The 21225-nt window shown below is 41.6% G+C and overlaps 1 protein-coding gene across 5 annotated transcripts in view; it reads right to left on the reverse strand.

The window, feature by feature from the left end:
• The window catches only part of LOC307016354 (BAR/IMD domain-containing adapter protein 2-like), a 53185-nt gene that overhangs the window by 10217 nt on the left and 21743 nt on the right, over positions 1-21225 (reverse strand). For all 5 annotated transcript variants that reach the window (XM_079645413.1, XM_079645416.1, XM_079645414.1 and 2 more), the window contains exons 4-7: positions 10902-10963; positions 9441-9512; positions 6758-6895; positions 425-577 (exon numbers count right to left, since the gene is read on the reverse strand). In XM_079645413.1, the coding sequence (XP_079501539.1) occupies positions 425-577; positions 6758-6895; positions 9441-9512; positions 10902-10963 (425 nt within the window). The remainder of the gene's footprint in view (positions 1-424; positions 578-6757; positions 6896-9440; positions 9513-10901; positions 10964-21225) is intronic.

Below are 21225 nucleotides of genomic sequence, written 5' to 3' on the forward strand. Positions count from 1 at the left end.
GGCAAATCTTGAAAACAATGAGAAGCACCGAGACAGAGCTACATTATGACCCAATAAATAGCAGGTGAAGGGTGAGTAGGTGTAGATGAGAAAGTGTCTTAATCAAAATACGATGGCAGTTGGTGTTGTTTGCTTGTTTTCGTCACTGTCAACACAATGTAATCAAAACCCACCCACACTGTCCTGTTGAAGCATATAAGCTCAATAAAGTTTTTAATAAATAATCCATACACATTCTTTTCAGAATTTCTTTTGCTGATTAAGTCAGTAATCATTTGTTTTCAGAGACTTTAAAGCAGCAGTATTGACTTGAAAGGCCATTTTTTTAAAATACGTTCATCTATTCTCCTGATATATCATTCACGTCTCTTCTTATCATTTCCTTATGGTAAAACAATATTCTTGGTGGTCATGTGACACTCACCTTGCCATGGTAGGCGCTGCTGTTCTTGGCCACGGCACACTGGCGGTCAACCAGGAAGCAGTACCTGCGGCGCTCCTCAGACAAGGCTGTCTTGTATCCCTCAGCGATGAAGGTGTCTAGCTCCGTCTGCTTACTGCTGATGGTCTCCACAAACTGGGAAAAAACACACAATGACACATGAACTTTAGATACAATATCTACGGACTAGTGCAAAAATAATCACAACATACAAGATCGACAAATACTTTATGGTTACTGGTACGTCGAAAGTCATCCACAGCTTAATGCCATACAGATTGAGACGGTAAGGCTGATGGACAGGAGGTCTGACGAGAAAATGGCCCCATCTCATAATATTCATAACTTTAAAAAAAAAAGACCCTGCTTAACGTACAGACAATTTAACACATTCACACTAAGGAGCTGCTCAGTCCAGCTCTCTGTTGTACTGCCAATCACTGCACATCTCCGATGGAGCAATTAGGGTTTAAGTGCACCCTGGTGCGTGCTACAGGTTGTGTGAGGAGAAAAGTCTTATTCAGCAACTTTCTCAGGCTAGGTTTTTCCTCCAGAGTGCTAGTGAGACAAGGCAATTATGACTGGCACCCAAATCCTCTTTACGTGTCGGACAATAACAACATGATAGGTGTGTTTACGTATAGTATAAGAGTGAGAGACAGAGACAGAAAGGGAAGGACATCCAGCGCTGACAGTTTATCTTAGCCTGAGTCTCTATAGTCTATAGGGAAATGTCTCACAGAGTTCACTGACCACACTCTCACAAAATGGTAGTTGACAGTGGTGAGGAGCTGTAGGGAGTCTTAATTCGAATAGGGAGTGACATTTAGGTGTTTTGTCAACGTGTAACACATGCCATGGTACCATGTTTGCAAAACAGCAGAGTTTTCATGTTGATGGATGAACGTTTTAGAAAGTAGGTTGACTGCGTTCATTTTCATTGTTTAATAATGTATCATCTGCCGATAAAAAATAGCGTAAAGACAAGATTTGACCTAGAATAACTCTTTCATTCAGGAATGGGGTTTCAAGTTTATTATGTCTATTTATATATTTATTATGTATGTATTTAATATCATATCATCCAAAATCTGATTTGTTGTGGACTCCAGTCCCCCTTCCTTATTCGGGAAATGGAAAAGACAAACAGCCTAAACGATATAAATGTTACATTTTTTATTTCAGTCTGTGCCGTTGGAGAGAATATTTGTCCTAATTCCTCAGGTTTGGTTTTCTTAAAGTACCAAAGTACATTTTAGAACACTTTTTATTAGATTCCTCAAAGGTGAAAGGTGAAAATGCTAATGTAATGTGTTAAGTCTGAGTGCTGTGGTGCCACCACACATGCCCATGCACATGCTGCATCCCATTTAGTAGCCATCAAAGACATACTTCCCCACTGCCAACATCCACAAGATTAGTTCATTGGGATTTCAAGTCTGGAGGAATATTTTGGTGACTAAAGAATATTTTAAAGAAAGAATACATACAGCTACACCATTAGCAAATCCAAAAAGCGAAGTTGTCAAATCCAGCAAGACAGGGATGAAAGGATGATGAACGTATTTTTCTCCTGAGAGCAGCCTGACCTTATTCTGTTCTTTCTGTGCACCTTAAACTCAAATTAAGTGCTTTGAAACTGGTTCAGTGAGTTACCTCAGTACTGGCACAGCGTTCAGTTAAAGGGCTGACTGCACCTCAACAAGGTAAAGGGCCCACTCCTCTTGTCAAATCCATATGGCCCAATTTCCCATCCATTCAAAAGGTCACCAGAGTAACCCAAGACAATGGGCGTGCAGTGGGAAAAGCCAAAGTAGACACCATCCCCATTATATCTGAGCGACCTCAGGTTACATCATAGCTGGTATGACTTGCTCTGCAAAGGTGAATATAAAGAAAAGAAAACTTGCAACACATCCATGCAGTTCTCACTTTCAGACTTTCAGCAGAGCCGCCTCCCTGTGTATCCCCTTACACTGACATAATGAGGACAGGAGAAGCCCTGACACAAATATGACATTTTTGCACTGAACACTAATATAGCTTCCAGTAATTACAAGTACTGGGAAAGGGAATTCACACCCTTCAACAAAGTGAAGCTTGTTATGAGCTGCTTAGGTCTGCTCTTCTGTTCCTTCATCATCAGCACTCTTTGGAAATCAAAATGATTGCATTGTATCGCTCCAGGGTACAAAACAAAAAGGCACCTTCAGTACCTGCTTGAATCTGCTGTGTATGTTAGTCAGTGCTAATCTACTGCACTGTCTTGCACGTAAACAACACCTTTTTCTGCTTTTGTATGAATCCAGGTTGGAATCGCTTTTCAATTGTATGACACCAAGCGGGATAAACTCACAGCTTAATCAAACATCTCCAGATATTAAATTCTGAATCCTGACCTCTGTTCCTCTATCTCCGTCTGAGCTCTTATTCACAGCCTGGGCAGTGTAAAGGACTTTATCTAGATGAAAGCCCTTTCTACTAGTACCTTGGTCCACTCCATTGAACTACATAATGAGCTGATTAGCATTTTGGCAGGGTCTGTACCCATTGATGAGATGGCACAGTGAAAGAGCCTGTAGGCAAAGGGAGGACAAGCAGGGGAGGATAGAGAGACAAAGAGACGGACAGAGAAGTTGGAGAGCAACAGTGAGCAGTGGGAGAGAGAGAGAGGAAGGTAGCGAGCGATCAATGAAATGCGGCCGCCATCTGTGACCGCTGCCGGGGTGCGCTCAGACACACTTTACTTTTTAATGAAAAGAGAGGAGATAAAAAAGAAACTTGGTGCTGCTCTCATCTGCTAGAATAACACAGATGTGGTGGAGGAGGAGGAGGAGGAGTTGATTTTGCCTTAGCAACTTTACTTTATCAACTACCTTGTGCTGCCAGAACCCATCTCTGTAAATACTCCTGAGTTGCGTTCCGATAATCCAAAAATCAGCTGCTAAATTCTAACCCTATCTCCTATTCCTCGACCTCTGAGTGAAACGTCACGGGGTTAAGGGATAGTGGATAGGAGAATTCAAAAGGACCTAACACCTATCACTGTGTACATCACCATTCAAACATCTTTTAAAAGTTGAACAAACTCCACACAGCTCAGTGAAATGTTGACTTTATTTGATCATTTCAGTAAAAACTAAAGTTCATATTTCTCTTTTTGATTATAATACTGATGAACGTTCAAAACAAAGCACTTTGGCAACTTAACACATACGTTTTAAAATGCTTAATAAGCACCGTAACTTTCATGATATCATTTCTCCGTCATAATCGTTTGTTTCCGTGAACGGCCGACTGTTGTGTGACGTCAAATGCTGCGGCTGCAAGGCATTGTGGGGCAGCATTTGCTCCTCTCCTTTCGGTAAGGGAGGTCCAGTGGTTCCTAAGCTAAAGGAGGTTATAAAGGAAGTTTGAAACCTCCTTTCCTTTCATTTGGAGAATTGGAACGGCACTTAACATGGTTGCCACTGACCTACTTCCGGGTCATTTCACTTGGTTAGGAAGGTTCCTAAGCTAAATGGACTATTGGAACGCAACCCTGGACCACATTGGTGTAGTCGGTCACTTTCTAAGTCTCTCCAGATGGATGTCATTGTTAAACACAGATTCTTGAGGGAGTGCTCTCTTCCTCTCCGTGTGTTGCTCTCCCCGGGGGACTGATACAGGACTTGACTTTTTACTCACACGCCCACAGCTGTGATATGATCAGTGAAAGGGAGCAGGCTGAAAATGAGAAAAGGAGATTGATTTTCCTTTCTCTGCTAACTGACTGTGTTATGAGTCCTGTGCCTGATGCGCTCCCTCCTCTGAGCAGATGGGCCCAATTGATCAGTCATACAGACCCAGTAAGAGTCGCAATGTCCAATATGCACATGGTGGAATTGCTATAGTGACTTCCACATTTTATGTGGAAGAGTTTTACCTGTGGATAAAACCGCTATCTCTAACGGCCCGTCCACACATCGGCGTGCGTTGACGCTTCACCATTCACTTTGAATGAGGTGACGTCACTTTTCGCCGAACTGCATTGTGGGAAGCGACGAGGAGCTTTTCTGGCGTGGCTCGCTGCAAAAGTTGAGCAATGTTCAACTTTTGAAGCCTCGGCAGAAGCGTAAGCCAATCGAATCATATGCCAGTACCAGATCTGGCCAATCAAACCGCTGCTTGTGTGTCAGGGGCGGGAGATTCATGTGATTGGTTGTTGGTCGCGTTTCAGACACGCCCGCCGGCAAGCTTCAACGCATGCCGCTGTGTGGACGGGCCGTAATGGCCTTTCAAGACAAACTTGCATCACTACTCATGAGCCTTTAAAAAAATGTAAAATTATCACTAGGTCCAAAACATTGCTTCGAATCTATGGGCCACTACTATGGATGTATACCTTAACGTAGTCAATGGTTTGCAATAAAGTCAATCCTGCATTCCTGTTTCTGTTCATTACACTTTGCTACACCCTTCCTTACAGATGTCTAATCATCAAACACAAGAGGCATTCAGGAACATGCAACAGCTTGCCATTCCTGACTGAGTTCACTAAGCCAGTAAGTCTCTAACAGCCCTCCCATCCCAAGCCCTGCCTCCTGCAAAACTGGACTACTGCACACACTTCTTTGACGCGTTAAGATGACACTTCATGCAACATCTCCACATGGCATGATGGCATCCCTAACACAGTGGAACAAACTCAATGTGACACAGCTGTCAGATCAACCATCACTGTCATACCAACCCAGACAGGCAAGGCTAGAGGTGTGTGTGTGTGTGTGTGTGTATGTGTGGGATTGTAAAAACTCACAGAACTCTATACAAACATAGCATCCCTAAGTGAAGGTAAAAAATGTGTTTCTTGTGCAGTTATTGATCGGATTCTGTCATGGGCAGCCACACCTAACAATGAGAGCAACAGTAGCTGAGTTATTACCCTGCAAGCCTTGACCTGTTTGCTTTTTGTTCTCGCCCCTCCAGGTTGTCAGACTTTCTGATTTGAAGGAACTCATTGTGAAGGAACAGCCGTCACACTATTCTCCTGAGTCATTGTATTCTCATTCTGACAGTGACACTGGCGAAAGGACTGAGACAATGGAGTACATGACTTGTAAACATTAGCAACATTTACCGCAGGGAAAGCAAACAGTAAGGTTTAATACACACCGAGATGCTATTTGTGTGTCTATGTGGAGAAATACAACCGTCAGTACTTCCCCTGTCAAGTAGGCGGTCGAGAGATGAAAACCTAATAAACTAAAACTAATTAAGTTATGTCCAACACCGAGGGTTCATTGCAACTCATCAAAATTCATTTCGACTGAGCTGCTCTGTAGGGAGGTAGCTTTGCTATGGAAATAATCACAGGAATGATGACGCCCAAAGCACATACTGCTATCCCTGGTTCCCTCAGAGAATCATGCCACTGCTCCGGTTTGACATAAAACCATTTTGACAAGTTGTGAATGTTTGCCAACTGAATCTGTAGCGATACATATTTGATACAAAAGTTTGAACAATGTATCCATATGCAGTGAAGCAGTTACATAAACTCACTCCAAACACCGAACCACCTTTACCAAAATGTTATATATTTACATGGTTTTTGTTAATAAAAACACACTTAAACTACTAAACAGATTTATCAATTTCTACAGCAGATTCCAAAGGCATAATATATTTCACATGACTCAGTGTCTGTCAACCTTATTAAAAACCAGAAGTTCTGCCCTAACAAACAGACATTTAAAAATATAAAAACAGAACAGAAGGATTCTCAATGATACTAAACACACATACTGTATGTTTCTTATATAAAGTCTAAGAAAATTGTGATATTGTTAATAGTGTTAGCGTATAAGTAATGTACACTTTCTGTACATGACAGAAACTGTACTATTGACTGAGGTAAATGTATATCAAATACTATACTAAAACTTTTTATTATCATCTTAAATCTCTCTTTAATATTTTTTCTACGTGGCGTATGTGTGAAAGATTGGCACGGACACACAATTTATAATCAAACCTCCTCTATTTGCCTTCCCACTCAGGGCAACTCGTCGCCACTGCCTCCACCCCCAGCCTTGCTGTTTTTCAAATTCACTTTACTTTATGTAGAGAAAAGTCATTTCTTTGCACCAAAACTCATACATATCTAATCCAACATTCACCCACATGCAAGCATTCTCTCCTTTTATATTCTTTAACAATAGCCCTTCACATTGGAAAACATTTTTAACAGTTCAATTTGAGACATCTTCTTCCCAATTGTTTAATTCTGAGAATAAATAGCTTTTTGTGGAAATCCCCCAGCAAGACGCTCACCTGCATCTCCTTCTCTCCGTACTTGGAGGGGTTCTTGCTGCCCTGGCTCTTCCTGCGCAGCTTCTTCAGTTCAGCCTGGCACTTCTCCAGACTTTCCCCTTTGTTCTTGTGTTCCAACTGGTATTTCTTCAGGGCAGCCTACATGGGGCAACAGGCAGAGCACAAACACACATTTAGGACGACACATTAAAAAGCCTGAGTGGCAGGTGGTGGGATATAATTGAGAAAAATATGCAGCATTTCTGCCAACCTATTTCTGAAGGCTTTTATAGATTCAATTAATTTCACTACAGTATGAAACAACATCTCACAGGGTCTTGAAACCAGCTGTATATACTTCATTTACAGTTGTTAAATTATTTATGTGTGGAATTGTTTAGAAGGCTCCTTCTTGGTGTGTTCAAGAAGGCTCCGTCATCATAAAGCAATCTTTTTAATCAAAGAAACACATTTCACAAGATTCTTTACAAGATGTTTTGGTTTTTTTGCTTGGTTTTGCAACAACTCAGCTCCTGAGGACGTCTTTTAAAAACATCCACTGTTAGTTTCTTCCCATCCCAAAAAACAGCCTGCAAAGCTAAACGCCAAATGTGTGATTTGCAGAACAGGCAAAAACAACTGGCCTAATCCTTTTACAGCCTGAGTTTTTTATTTATTTATTTAATTCATTTACTTTGCTTATTTAATTATTTATTTATGGAGAATAACAACTTTGTTTCTGGGCTGAACCAGCTCTGTTGCCATGGCAACAGTGTCTGTTGCGACAAAGCTTGTGTGGTTTCTGCACGAGGCAGAATTGGCTTAGGAGAGCTCCTGCATGAGGGTTCAACAACCACATTTGCATACTGCAAGGCACCAAGGATGTAGGTGTGCTCGAGCTGTTGTTTGGCCCAATAGAAAGTCCGAAAAATAAGTGGTTATTGTCACTGAAAGACCATCATGTATGACACCTGATATTAGATCTGTACCTCTGAGCCTGACTGAAAATCTCTAGTGACCTAATAGCTATTGAATTAAATAAATGTTGGAATGTCCATTCTCCAGGTCAGGAGCTTCTATTGATTGTCTAAATGCTCACATTGTTCCTCACAAAATAGGCCAAACTATGATTTTGCACTGGTGCTCTCTTTGTAAACAAAAATAATTCACACATCACTTTCCCAATAATCCATGCTTTCCTTCCCTGGCAGGGGTAAAGCAATAAACCAATACGTCTGGCTCTGCTATTCAGCTGAAGCTGACCCCCCCCAGAAAACCCCCAGCACATACAGTAAAGTTAGTAATGGTAACGTGAAACACAATTCCACATATTGAAAACGTTGCTTTTAGTTTGCAGGGTGAAATAAGGATAACACGATAATATCCCTATAGTGCCGGTCTCATTGAGCGAGAGTGTTCCTCCTAATTAACTAATCAAAAGCTTGTTGACTTTTGTTTACAGCGGCGGTAACCCCAACTCTCAATCACCGGCTACCTCTGCAGACAGATAATTAGTGTGATTAAATCTGATTAGAAACAGAGTGGACAGTAGATACACGTTGGCATCTCTCTTTTCCTGTTCGGTTTATCTGAAAGAAATGCTTCTATTCATCTCTGAATTTTAGGTTAACGCCAACATTCTGACCTCAGTGTTGTAAAAATCTCACGTAAGCCATTATGTGAGACAAGAAAAAGGTAGACCGAGACAGAAGGAGAACAAAGAGCGAAGCATCGCTGGGAACAGCACACACTTCAGTCTTTGCTTTCAGTCTTTCTGAAGTCAAATTTTCTGATGATTAATTCACAAAGTCTGAAGCAAAATGACTGCTATTATCACTGCGGCAGATCTGTAGGAAATTCATTAAAAGTAATGGATGTTAAAACCTCAAGGATATGCAGCCATAGCAATGTCTAAATTGTTGTATGTATCTAGACTAATGTAATATAATTATGATATGTATATTGTTTTGACAGCTAACATAATAGATTATTCCAGTGTTTTTTATCTGAGCCTCTCATTACAACATCTGATGTTACTGATAAGTCTCCCTGTTAGGTCAAAAGGCCAGAACCTAGAAATATCTTCTTTTCTCAGTTGCCAATAGCAATATTGTATTACTGTAGGTGAGTGTGAGTGCGTTTATGGCAGTAATCTGCAGCGGCTCATAACGTGTTCCTTCTAACAGCATAACACAATAATGGCAATGTATCCCATCCCCCAAAACAACGTGCAGCTCTACACTCAGGCTGCAACCCACTCATTCTAAAGATATCACATGTAGACCAGCTCCACAGTACACACACACACACACACACACACACACACACACACACACACACACACACACACACACACACACACACACACACACACACACACACACACACACACACACACACACACACACACACACACACACACACACACACACACACACACACACACACACACACACACACACACACACACACACACACACACACACACACACACACACACACACACACACACACACACACACACACACACACACACACCAGGAGGGCTTTATTTGAGTCATTTTACCCTTAGCCATTAAGTAGATGTGAAATGTTTGTAAAAATGAGTCCTTGGTAGATTTGATGTATTGGTGTATACAGTGGTAAAAATGTGCTTAAATATTGAGTGCCCTATTGGAGTGAGGCTGCCAACACAGATACTCACAGTCAGATAACGAGAATCCAGGTCCACCTTCTTCTCCAGCTCAGAGAGCAGCTCGTTGTGGAAGGATTTCAACTGGAGAGAAAACACAAACACACAAAATGCATTAACAAATCATTCATGGAGGGTCCCCTTAGAGACCGAGATCAGAGACAAAGTTATCCATATTAAGTTGTTTGTAATATACAAATAGGTTATTCAAATACAAGGGTTATTCTCATTTACTCTGTCACTGAATGAATGTTTTATCAACAAAGTCTCGGCCTGTGAAGCTTCTCTCAGCTTGCAAATCACTGTCACTGTCACTTATTCAGCGCTATCTGACACACAATGCAGTCACTAGATTGTAAACTGCCCTGCCTGAAGGAAGAGCAATAAAAGCAGAATAAACGGTGAATCTCTTCTCATTATGTTCTTTATACCACCTGTGTAACATCGTCAGTCAGCTGTAGGGCTGTTCCGAATACCATTTTTCGGGCTGTTGTTTTATAGTTATTTGTTAATGTAACCCAATTTGTGTTCTTTGAAATTGAAAAGGATATCGCATTGTGTTTGTTACTTTCGTTGCAGTTGAATAGTCCTATTTATGGACATGCTTTTATTTTGAAGGAGAGTTAGCGCTGTTGACAGGAAGTTGTTGTTGCTTTGGAAACAACGTGACGGAGATTAACGGAGAAAAGTAATATCTACATATAAAGACGGAGAAAGTAAACAATAACGTTTATGGTTAAGTGTTAGCACCCCCGAAGAGGCACAAGCTCTTACGTTGACATTGGAGATTTGATCAATTTGAAAAAAAAACAGGGAAAAAACGACAAAACAAACAAAACGAATATCCGAATAACGAAAGTGAAACCCGAATAGTACTCCAACGAACGAATATTCGGATACAGCCCTAGTCAGCTGGCACTTTTTTAGTTTCGTGGTCTGCAGTCATTGCTCTCTTTTTTGCAGCATGAGGATTCTGCATTCTTTTTCTTGATCTCTAAGATTGCCCTCATGTTGAGGAGGATAAGTATAGATGAGAGTATATTACATAAATATGTACAGGCATAAGAGCAGATATACATAAAAGGGCAGCTGGTTGAAGCTCGAGGGCAGTAACAATGATCACCTACGATCAGGCCTTGCTCTACAATGGAAATTCAATAATGAACTTGTCATACAAGCATATCACCCAGAATGCCATACTGTTCTATTAACTCACTCCACTGCAGCAACCTTATATATTAACAGCTTTGATTTATATGAGCTCAGCATGTGGATTCATTCAATACTATTTCATGTTCATTCATTGTTCATTTAATTATCATGTTTTGCATGTACTGCACACAGGGGCTTGAGAGCTCAGGGACAAATCGCTCTAAACTGTTGTTAACATTTCATTTTTTTTAATGAGTTTTATAGAAAGTTCTGTAGTGTTGAACCACACAGGTGAAAACCCTTTGAGCTTAGAATACCAACCATCTCCTCTAGTTGCACTTGGATCTGTCTGTGGACCTCGGCCATCTGGAACAGCACATCCCCTGCACAGAGAGAAAGAGGGAGACAAGGAACACATGAACAACACTCAACATCGCAAGCATTCCTAGAGCAGAGAAACAGAAAGAAGAGAGGAAGAGAGCTATAGAGAGGGAAGAAAGAGAGAGAAGACAGAGAAACCCCAGCGTGCAAAGCTCATGCAGTTTTACGAGATACACAAACGCACAGGACACGTGACTTGTAACTGGGACAACAAACAACAAGATGAACGTTTGTTTTTTGGGTACAAGACAACAGAAAACAGGGAAAATGAAACAATAACAAGTGATGACAAGTATGACATATGGGGGAGACAAAATGCTTAAAATTAAATTCTGGTTCGTCAAGGCTCTAAGTGCTGATGTCTCGTGGTGATCAAACATTTGTACTTTCTTTCTTTGATTACTTTTAACATCAGGCAATGTGATTTATAGTACAAAACAAAACACCTCAAAGAAAGGTTAAAGTCTCCACACAAAAAGGAGTACAAAAAGGAAATAACCAAAAGGGAAGAGTTAAGGAGGGGCATGCAGCTAGCGAGAGTTTTTGATTGTCATATACCTACAGGCTGCCTCTTCTGAATATGCAGTGCATTGGCAAGAAAAGGAACACAGAGAGCGACATTGAGCGAAGGACACATATAGACCTGGTGGAAAGACAGTGTGATATCTGCATGTACAGGAAAACAAGGCACATACATTTCAATGACCAAAAAGTCCAAAGCCCCTTAGCTTTAGCTCTAACATGTTATCGCCTTTTGAAAGCATGTGATATCAGTTGTATTGCTTTATATTGATTGTGTTAATAATTAAGTTATTGCTTTTCGTGAGAAGACTTAACTCAGTGAAGATTAATAGTGCAAATAAGTGGCTAATGACAAAACATCTCATTATGCTGTTGTAATATTTATGAACATTGAAAAATCTATTATTCGCAAGGCTCCATTTAAAATGATTAAATAGCTATTAAATAAAATCTTTAAAATGTTTAATAAAAAAAGCCAACTGTTGACAAAGACTGAACAGCAGTGCAATGTAATGCATTCAGCGTACAGAAAAGTATGTCCTGGGGCCTGTTTCAAAAAGCAGGTTTATTAGTCTCTGAGCATAAGCCTGAACTCTAAGTTAAATAAAAGCTGATCAGAACCTCCATTGTAATCCAGAAGGTGCTGAGATATTGATGCATGAATAGTTGATACAACATAATTGTATTCAATGTTGTCTATATTCATAATTTACAAAGACTTAAATGTCCTCCAAGTGTTGACATCTGACTATGAATTAGACCCTACATTACACATTATCAAAATATATTTTGAATGTATTTGCTCAGGTTCAATCTGAAAGAGTTAAAACACAAGGAGCAGAAACGGAATATTCTATAATAATAAAAAGATCAAAGAGTAATAGCAATTCTTATATTTAACCTGGATTTTGATTCTGACATACAGTAAATCTCTGCTAATAAACACGCCTCAACATGATAGTGACTGAAGCAACGGAAAATAAAACGGTCTGGCTCTGAATCAGGGAAGAGTCGGAGAGGAACTCGGGATGTTGTCTAAAACCTGCCAGCAAGCAGGTAGGGTTCACAGAGTCACCGTGGTTGCCATGGTAACTGACCAGGAGTTTAAATTACCTCTCTTACTGGAAATGAAAACCAAGAGTTTTCTTAGGTTAACACATTTAAGAGTTTTCAATAAATCCGCTTTCTGAAACAGGGGACATTTGTGAGTAGGAGCTGCTCACTGAAGTGCAACACTTAGAGAACAGATTTTCTAATCTCCCCCTGCTGTGTCCTCTTTTAAAACGAGCCTGTAAGAGTACATCTCAATTGATCTCAAAAGGTTTCGAAAATGAATCAAAACTAGCTGAAGGGGTTCCAGAACAAACTTAGTCTTCACCAAAGGGCTTTGGAGTGGTCTTCATCTCAACACACAGCACGTACAATGCAAATAGCTACAGACAGACATTGAAGCAGGTAGGAGCTTTATGAGAGACAGAACATATAATAAGTAAGTATTACTCTTAAAAATATATTAAAGGTCCCATGTCATGGCCATTTCTACTGATCATAATTCCATTGTTGAGGTAAACTAGAAGAGATTTACATTGTGCAATGTTCCAAACTCACATTGGTTTCTCATACAGCATCTCTGTATATTATGTGTATTCACTCTCTGTCCTACACGGCTTGTTGGAGCCCCTGGCCCCCCCTCCCTGTGAGTCCACCACCGTTACAGCGGAACATCAGTGATTATGTGTTACAATGGCATTAGCAACCGGAAAATGACACCAGCAATGACAAACCGATGAGAATGCTGCGTGGGGTCTGGGTGCCGTGTTGGCGGGACGTTGCGTGGCTCGCTGCTGCGAGGAGCGGACAGTGTGAGCTGGGTTCATTTCCTGCTTGCTGCGTGGGATCTGCGAGACATCGCGAATGGACGCGGGAAGGGGGGGGGGGGGGGGGGGGGGGCCGAGGGGGCTGCAGCACTCCCATCTGCGAGGCTCCACTAGCACCCGCACCCCCCTCCCTGTGAGCCCACTGTGCTCTGATGAGTCCACCACCGTTACAGCGGAACATCAGTGATTATGAGTTACAATGGTGTTTGTTAGCAACCAGAAAATGACACCAGCAATGACAAACAGATGAGAATGCTGCATGGGGTCTGGGTGTCGTGTTGGTGGGACGTTGTGCGGCTCGGTGCTGCGAGGAGCGGACAGTGTGAGCTGGGTTCATTTCCTGCGTGGGAGCACCACTAGCACCCCCCCAGCGCGTCACAGTTTCGCCGCTGAGAGAGTGAGTGAGTGAGTGAGTGAGTGAGTGAGTGTGTGTGTGTGGAGCTCCACGGATTGATCCATTTGGGTATGGTGACGTCAATGTACTCAGGAAAAAAAAGAGAAATCTCCAACGAGGCGTTCTGGGGCAGCATAGACAGGTCTTTTCTGTGTTAGAGTTTTACTCGCTACAGGGTGTACTTTGAGGGTTTGTGACTTTGCAGACCGTTTACATGCATAAAAACCTTCATAAACACACAAGGGGACGGGTAATAACCGGAAAAGCATGACATGGGACCTTTAAGAGCTGGTAAAAATGTTTAGTTCTGTAAATGTATGTCCCCCTATACACCTCAGCATTTATAAACAGTGTATCAACATTGAATGGTTTATACCATACTTTGACATATTGTAAGCAGAAACAATGAGATTTAGTTTGAATAAAAATAAATTGTTTCCTATCGTCTCCTATGGCAACATATTTCTTATAACCAAATGTGTTTCACTATATCGTCACACATGTGTAAATGCTTACAACTGCATAAGTGTTTATTTAAAAAAAAAAAGAAAAGAAAATATTATTGATGCTTAAAGGATGAATTCCTGAAGCTCAACATTGTGCACAACGATTTACCTTTTAAAACAGTGGTTTAACGCTGATATAAATAATGAGCTACAAATTAGGAAAATTCTATTTTGACCATCTTGTTGACTTGTTCATCACCGGAAACAAGCGTGTGCAACAGAATAAAGTGCAAAGTGTAAGGGAAATGTATATTTTACATTTTGTAACGACGTTAAATTCAGTGACAACTTGCAATACAACTCTTGTATTCCCAAGACAGTCAGGCCTTTTTCCCATGGTGCAACCTGCTGATCTGGAGCCTCACAGGAGCAGACCAAAGCATCCTGTCAGTTCCCAGCAGGCCTGCTAAGCAGCTTAAAGATACTCATCCCTAATCACCGCCCTTCAGGCTTATACACCCTGGCATTCTGTCTGCTGCAACTAGCTGGATCAATTAACAAATGAGCAGCCATCAGAGAGAGAGAGAGACAGAGAGAGAGAGACACACACACACACACACACACACACACACACACACACACACACACACAAGCAGGACAGGGGGTTTGCAAGAAGCCGCAAAGGGAATGAATCTGCAAGAGATTTCATCTGTTCTTCTGATTCCTATTCAATGCATGAGCCAACGACATAAAAAAACTAATAAACATTCACACTTCGAAATGCAAACAGTTACCATGGCAACTTGGATATCATATCACACAACACAGAAAATTGTAGTGCAACCTTCAGGGGCAGTTAACAGCAGATAATTCAATCAGGAATCAATAAAGATGGCTTCATGTGGAACATTTGAACACGCTGAGCAATGTTATTGTTTCGAGCAGAAGATTATCTAGCGGGCTTGACTCAACCAGTGAGAACGATTGTAAGTGCTGCCAGCCTGACGAGGATATCCGCATACCAGCGGGAGGCGTCATGACAGATAGATCGATAGCCACAGTGACAAGCTCAAGAACACGCATCGAATGAACAATTCGACACGCGGATACAAAAACACACACCAGCAACTCAACTCTTGAATACTTGTCATTACTGCATCAATATTTGCAAACCCGCTTCAACCCTGCCTGTTTCCCTGGCTGAGAGAAAACAATAGTTTCTTTGTAAGGAGGTGAGCTCAGGTTGATCTGCACCTGCAGCTTAGCAACATGCAGCCACATGCCCGCTAGCTTAAACCACTGAGTCATAGAGGGAAGCATGGACATGGACTTGGGTGCATCCGAACAGAAAGTCCCCTGAAGTATGACATCAGCTGGTGTAGATGCTATTGACTGCTTGTGTAACAGAGGCAATGATACACCCACACAGGTAGAGTGAAAGAAAAACAGAATAACAGAATGTGGGCTGGGAAGCAGAAAAATAAATAAAAACAGGAAGTTTGCAATGTTGAACAGAGAGAACAAGAGACACAGAGTTGGAGGGAGGGAGGGAGAGAATGGAGGTGGATTGAGAGAAACTGAATCACTGGTGAAGGTCCAGTCGGATTCACTACGGGTTGTCATGGAAGCAGGATAATGCTAGGGTCGTTGCCATGGGAGAAGTTGCTAGATGAGGGACAGCGGCTGCAGAGTGTTGTGTTACAAAACACTGTTCAAAGATCTCCAACACTACTATCAGCTATCCTCAAATCAGCATTTACTGTACACTACCCTGGAAAGGAGAGTGGAGTGATCCCACTGTGTGTGTGTGTGTGTGTGTGTGTGTGTGTGTGTGTGTGTGTGTGTGTGTGTGTGTGTGTGTGTGTGTGTGTGTGTGTGTACAATGATGTTACACCTGCCTATATAGCATGACAAATCACAAGAGAAACAAACAAGGTGGCAAGAATAATGGGGCAGCAGAAACACTTGCCAGACGTGGGTAAAAGCAGAGAGTCCGGGTGGCCATGTGAGTGTGTATGTGTGTGTGTGTTTGTTTACATGGTTGCGAGTACCCTCCCTGTGAAACGACAACTTATAAACACACTTAATCTGGGAGTGAGGGCAGTTTATGTTTACACTTCATCCATCCCTTGTTCACACATACACACACACACTCTGTAGTTTTGTGAACTGGATGATGAACTCCTTTTGAACTTGTTTTCATTTTTGTTCATTCGCAAAGCCTTTCCTAGGAGAAAACTGATTTCATACGCAGTAAATCACTTACTGTATGGTACTGAAGTTGGGAGCACAGCTATCACAGCTGTTCAACCTACTAGCCCAATATAAGTTTGTCCAGCAATGGTGTCATGCTTTTGGTCCATGATGAAGGCTTAACAGTGGTCATGTTAGCCTGCCAAACTAAAGTGGGCTGTCAGCGCTATTGCAAGTAATCTTTGCATTTATAATACAAGATAGCTTGCCGTGCATTGTCTACTGGGTAAGACTGATGCAACAAATCCAAACCATCTGGTATCAGTGAGCTAAATCCTGGCCTCTTTTGAAGCCGCTGTTCCACCTGGTTTGACCGGTTTTCGGTGTTCTAAGATGAAAGAGTACACTTGAAGTAGCTGTACAAGTTTTACTTTCTTAGACATTTTAACAAATAAAGCATACAGTAACAGTTATTTTAATAATGAGAAACAAAATATATCATGAGACTTCAGTCACAGAATGGCTTTCAAAGCCTCATGGGAGCGGTTTGTATGGACAAAAAAACAATTGAGAAGTGGAGCAGAACATTGGATTCATTTTACAACATCAGCACTACAATACATATTTTCCTTATTATGCATAAACTAATAACACTGCATAGTTGCTGATTGGTCCAGAGTTTATTCGTTGGCTGGTATTTAGCAAGTTGCTGGGGTCATGAACTATAGCTGGTTGTTCAAGGACAACTTATATTTTATAATCTTCACATATGAAACAAGATGTCATTGTATAATGGAGGTCTAATAAGGTCATGGAAACCTGAGCAAAGCCACACAAAGAATCCATGACTTGAACTTTCATTACAGTGTGTCCCTGAGAGAAACTTAGATTATTGCAGAATTGCAGGAAAACATTTTTTAATAACTAGTCGCTGAAAGTATGAATGATGACTTAAAGCCACTTTGACTCATCTTACAACCCAGGAGCAGCGCAGAGGGACAAAGGAGAAAGCCAAGTAAGAGGCACAGGGAAATAAATCCCCTGTGCGCGTAATCCTTTAAAATGATCTGGATGTTTTCGTTGTTGTTCTCCCCAATTTACAAAAAAGTTTCCTTAGACTCCAGATATGAAGTTAAAAGTGAAGGAAGTGCAACATGAAAGAGGAAAGATATTTAGTTTGAGGGCAAATAACCCAATAGGGAAGATCCCTTGAGAGGAGCAAAAACAAGTGATACCTTAAATGTTACAAACAAGAACCTGAATTAAACTTGCATGCCATACTTTTCCAAAGCTGTGAATCAGAGAATTCAAGAGAAGGCAATAAGACAAAACGCAGAATCATGCACCTACCTGTTGAGGAATGGAGATTCAAGGAGAGGCTAAGTGACTCTCTCTGTGTGTGTGTGTGTGTGTGTGTGTGTGTGTGTGTGTGTGTGTGTGTGTGTGTGTGTGTGTGTGTGTGTGTGTGTGTGTGTGTGTGTGTGTGTGTGTGTGTGTGTGTGTGTGTGTGTGTGTGTGTGTGTGTGTGTGTGTGTGTGTGTGTGTGTGTGTGTGTGTGTGTGTGTGTGTGTGTGTGTGTGTGTGTGTGTGTGTGTGTGTGTGTGTGTGTGTGTGTGTGTGTGTGTGTGTGCGCGTGTGTGTGTGATTTGATCTAGCCAGATTAACGCCATAAGATACCAGGGTCAATCAAGGTCTGCACGAGTGAGGAAGGACAAAAAAATAACTGTGCTGCTGCTACCTAAACTATTGCACTGAGAATTAGTTTAGGTCAAAACGCCCATGTTACAACAATAAACATATGCAAAATACAGCACGAAGCCTTATACTAGTAAATAAATGATTTCATTCCTTTCACTAAAGAAAGAGATTTCATTGCAGTGTTGTCTATGTCCATCCCAGCCGTATCCAAGCTCACCTTCAGCACATGTACCTGCCACGAACAAATGAAGGGCAACGTGAATGTGTGTAGATGGAGAGTGTGGGGGGCCACTGGGTTCCCATCATGCAGTGCGAGTCTCAGAAATAGAGCAGGAGAAGGCAGGGGCCCCTGGGATGTTGGGACAGAGCTAAGAAAAGAGCTCCTCTGCTCTCATTTAAATAGGGGCAGGTGCTGGAAGAGGAGAGAGGTAGGCCAGACTGAAGAGAGAGAGGGGAGTCAGAGAGGTAGAGAGAGCTCTGTGTACACAGTATGTGTACTTGTGGGTGTTCATTCAAATAATGCATGTCAAAGTTAACACTTCGACCATCTAGTTTACCTCTGCTTTTAACAAGATTAACCTAAAAAAGGCAATCATTCTACCTTACTTTTCAGACCCGGTGAGGACCTTATTTTTCTCAGGTAATTACTGGGTGGGCTCTGAGATCCTTTTTTTTCTTGAAGCTTTTTCCAAGCAGCAACCTAAGCTTTCCATTGCTTAAGTACATAATATGATCTCTTCCGTCTCTCTAGTGCTTGTAATTTCCCAAAAGACAAGTCTTTGTGCTGAATCATACATGTGTGTTATTAAAATGTGGCAATTAATAGGGGTTTAGAGGTTGATGAGAGGGGAGAAAGATACGTGATTTCCTCTGGCTGGGGAGGCTGAACTGTAAGCACTTCACATTCCTGCCCAGGTTGTTGAAAACAGAATAATCAGCCAAACGGCCCGAGAGGGAATGCATTTTCAATTGTTAACCAAATCACAGGATGAAGGGAAGCCATAGCGAATATAAAATACATTCCTGTGTTACATACATTCACCAGCATTGGGCTAATGTCCAGTTAGAGTCAACAGTGAAACACCATCTAGTAAAACAGAAGCACAACCAGCCAATCACAGAGTAGCTCTCCACTCCACTCCACCTGAGGACAGGCTTACCATACCAGCAAGCCAGAACCCTATTTTCTTCAGCTGATTATACATAACCTCTTCACTATTTGTTAGTGACTTATATTCAGGTATGTCAAACGTTATATTCAAATACAATTGGGTCTCACAGCAATGATGCAGTGCTGTCATTTTTACTAAAGATTCAGTCTGAACATGAAAAGAATAACTATCTGTAGTCAACTGTACAAGGTAAGATTTTACAGTGAGCTCAGCAGGCCATGATTGGTACTCCACGGTGCACGTGGGTGGGCAGCAAGGCATGCAATGGGTCAGATTACCAGTCTATTGTTCTGCTGTTCGCTAACAAGAATTGAGAGCCACGCTAAGCCATTTGAAGAAGAAAATGTAGTTTGGAATATAAAAGTCTACATGTGAAAATGTGACTAAAGTTTGTTTCTGAGTATGTAAAATAGAACTGTCATACAATAACATCAACTTGTCACATAAAGCTGCTGAGGCATTTTAAATGCTGTGTCCAAATTAAAAAAAGGTATGAAGTGAACTATGTTATAAGTTAAACAAACTGTACATTTCAATGTGATTTATGGAGACAATGTTATCTTTAATCTACACAACACTTGGTTGCATGCTAGCTGATTAAACTGACATGTGTGCCATAGTTACCTGATTGGTTGGACTTCTGTCAGTTACAACAAAAATAAAGTAGCTAGAAATGATGATAAATGGGGCGAAGCCTGCGAGCTAGTTCAGGCAGTCAACTCGAGCACCAATGATACATTAACACGTGACACACCTCGTCCCTCTTACAACCAACCAAACACATTCTCCTAAACATGCTGCCAGGTCTCCCTGCCTCTGCCTCGCTGCTGCTGCTGCTGCTCCTGCTGTGTCCACTTGCTATTGCTACGTTCATGTTCCTGCTGCTGCTGCTGCTGCTGCTGCTGCTGTGTTTATTGTTGCTGCTGCTTTCCTGCCCCACCACCACCCCAGCTCCACCCCAGCTCCACCTGTAGGCTCGGGGGATAGTTATCTAATCATCACTCAATGTTCTTTGTAAATCTGTGGAGTGATGAGGCCCGAGCCTAGACGCCAAACTCAAACTATATGCTGCTTATAATAAACATATTAAGAACACGTGAGTTGTCTGACTGAAATGAAAGAACTAGTCATTTCAGGAGGACTTCAAACCTGTGATGTGCCTATTTAGTTTGTGACTCTAGTCATAAATAACAAGCTCCATAACAGAGGGATACATCAATAAAGAAAACAAAAAGGAGCAAAGCTGGTCGGTTACGATTATCGTAAACGTATCCAGTCTTACAAATTCCAAATTCATGTGTTTCCCTATAAGGGTTGGAAAGTCACATGTCACTGTAATGAAAGCTCACTCCTACTTCACAAGAAGGGATAAAGAAGAGGAGTATGACAGAGACAGAGGGAGGGAGGGCAGGTGTGTATGTGTATGTGTATGTGTATGTGTATGTGTGTGTGTGTGTGTGTGTGTGTGTGTGTGTGTGTGTGTGTGTGTGTGTGTGTGTGCACGCACGTGCATGCATGCATGCATGCATGTGTGTGTGTGGGTGGCAAAGTGACAGGCGATGATTAGCCCAACCAGAGGAGGATATGTGGGAGGGAGTGTGTGGGAGTGGGGCTGGCGAAAGAGAGAGACTCTGTCTCTTTAGGCAGAGATATACACAAGTGGATTAAAGAGCACTCATACTGTTTAAACAGTTAGAAAGAACAGGAGATCCAAGGACAGAAAATGCACACAACTATGTACTGTAAGTATAACAGGCATAAAGACATGCATGCACATACAGTACATACACACAAGGGGACAATGGGACATTCCTGTGGCAACATACTGTGTTCTAAAAGAATGAGTAAGACTCGAGCCAGGGTATAATGCATGTTGTTTGGTCGATGAACACAGCAACAGAGAGCATTATTTCTAAAAGTAATTTCACTTCCTGCTTTAGGCCTAATGTTTACATGTGTGAC

Source organism: Notothenia rossii (genome assembly GCF_949606895.1).
Source record: "Notothenia rossii genome assembly, chromosome: 8".
NCBI lineage: Eukaryota > Metazoa > Chordata > Actinopteri > Perciformes > Nototheniidae > Notothenia > Notothenia rossii.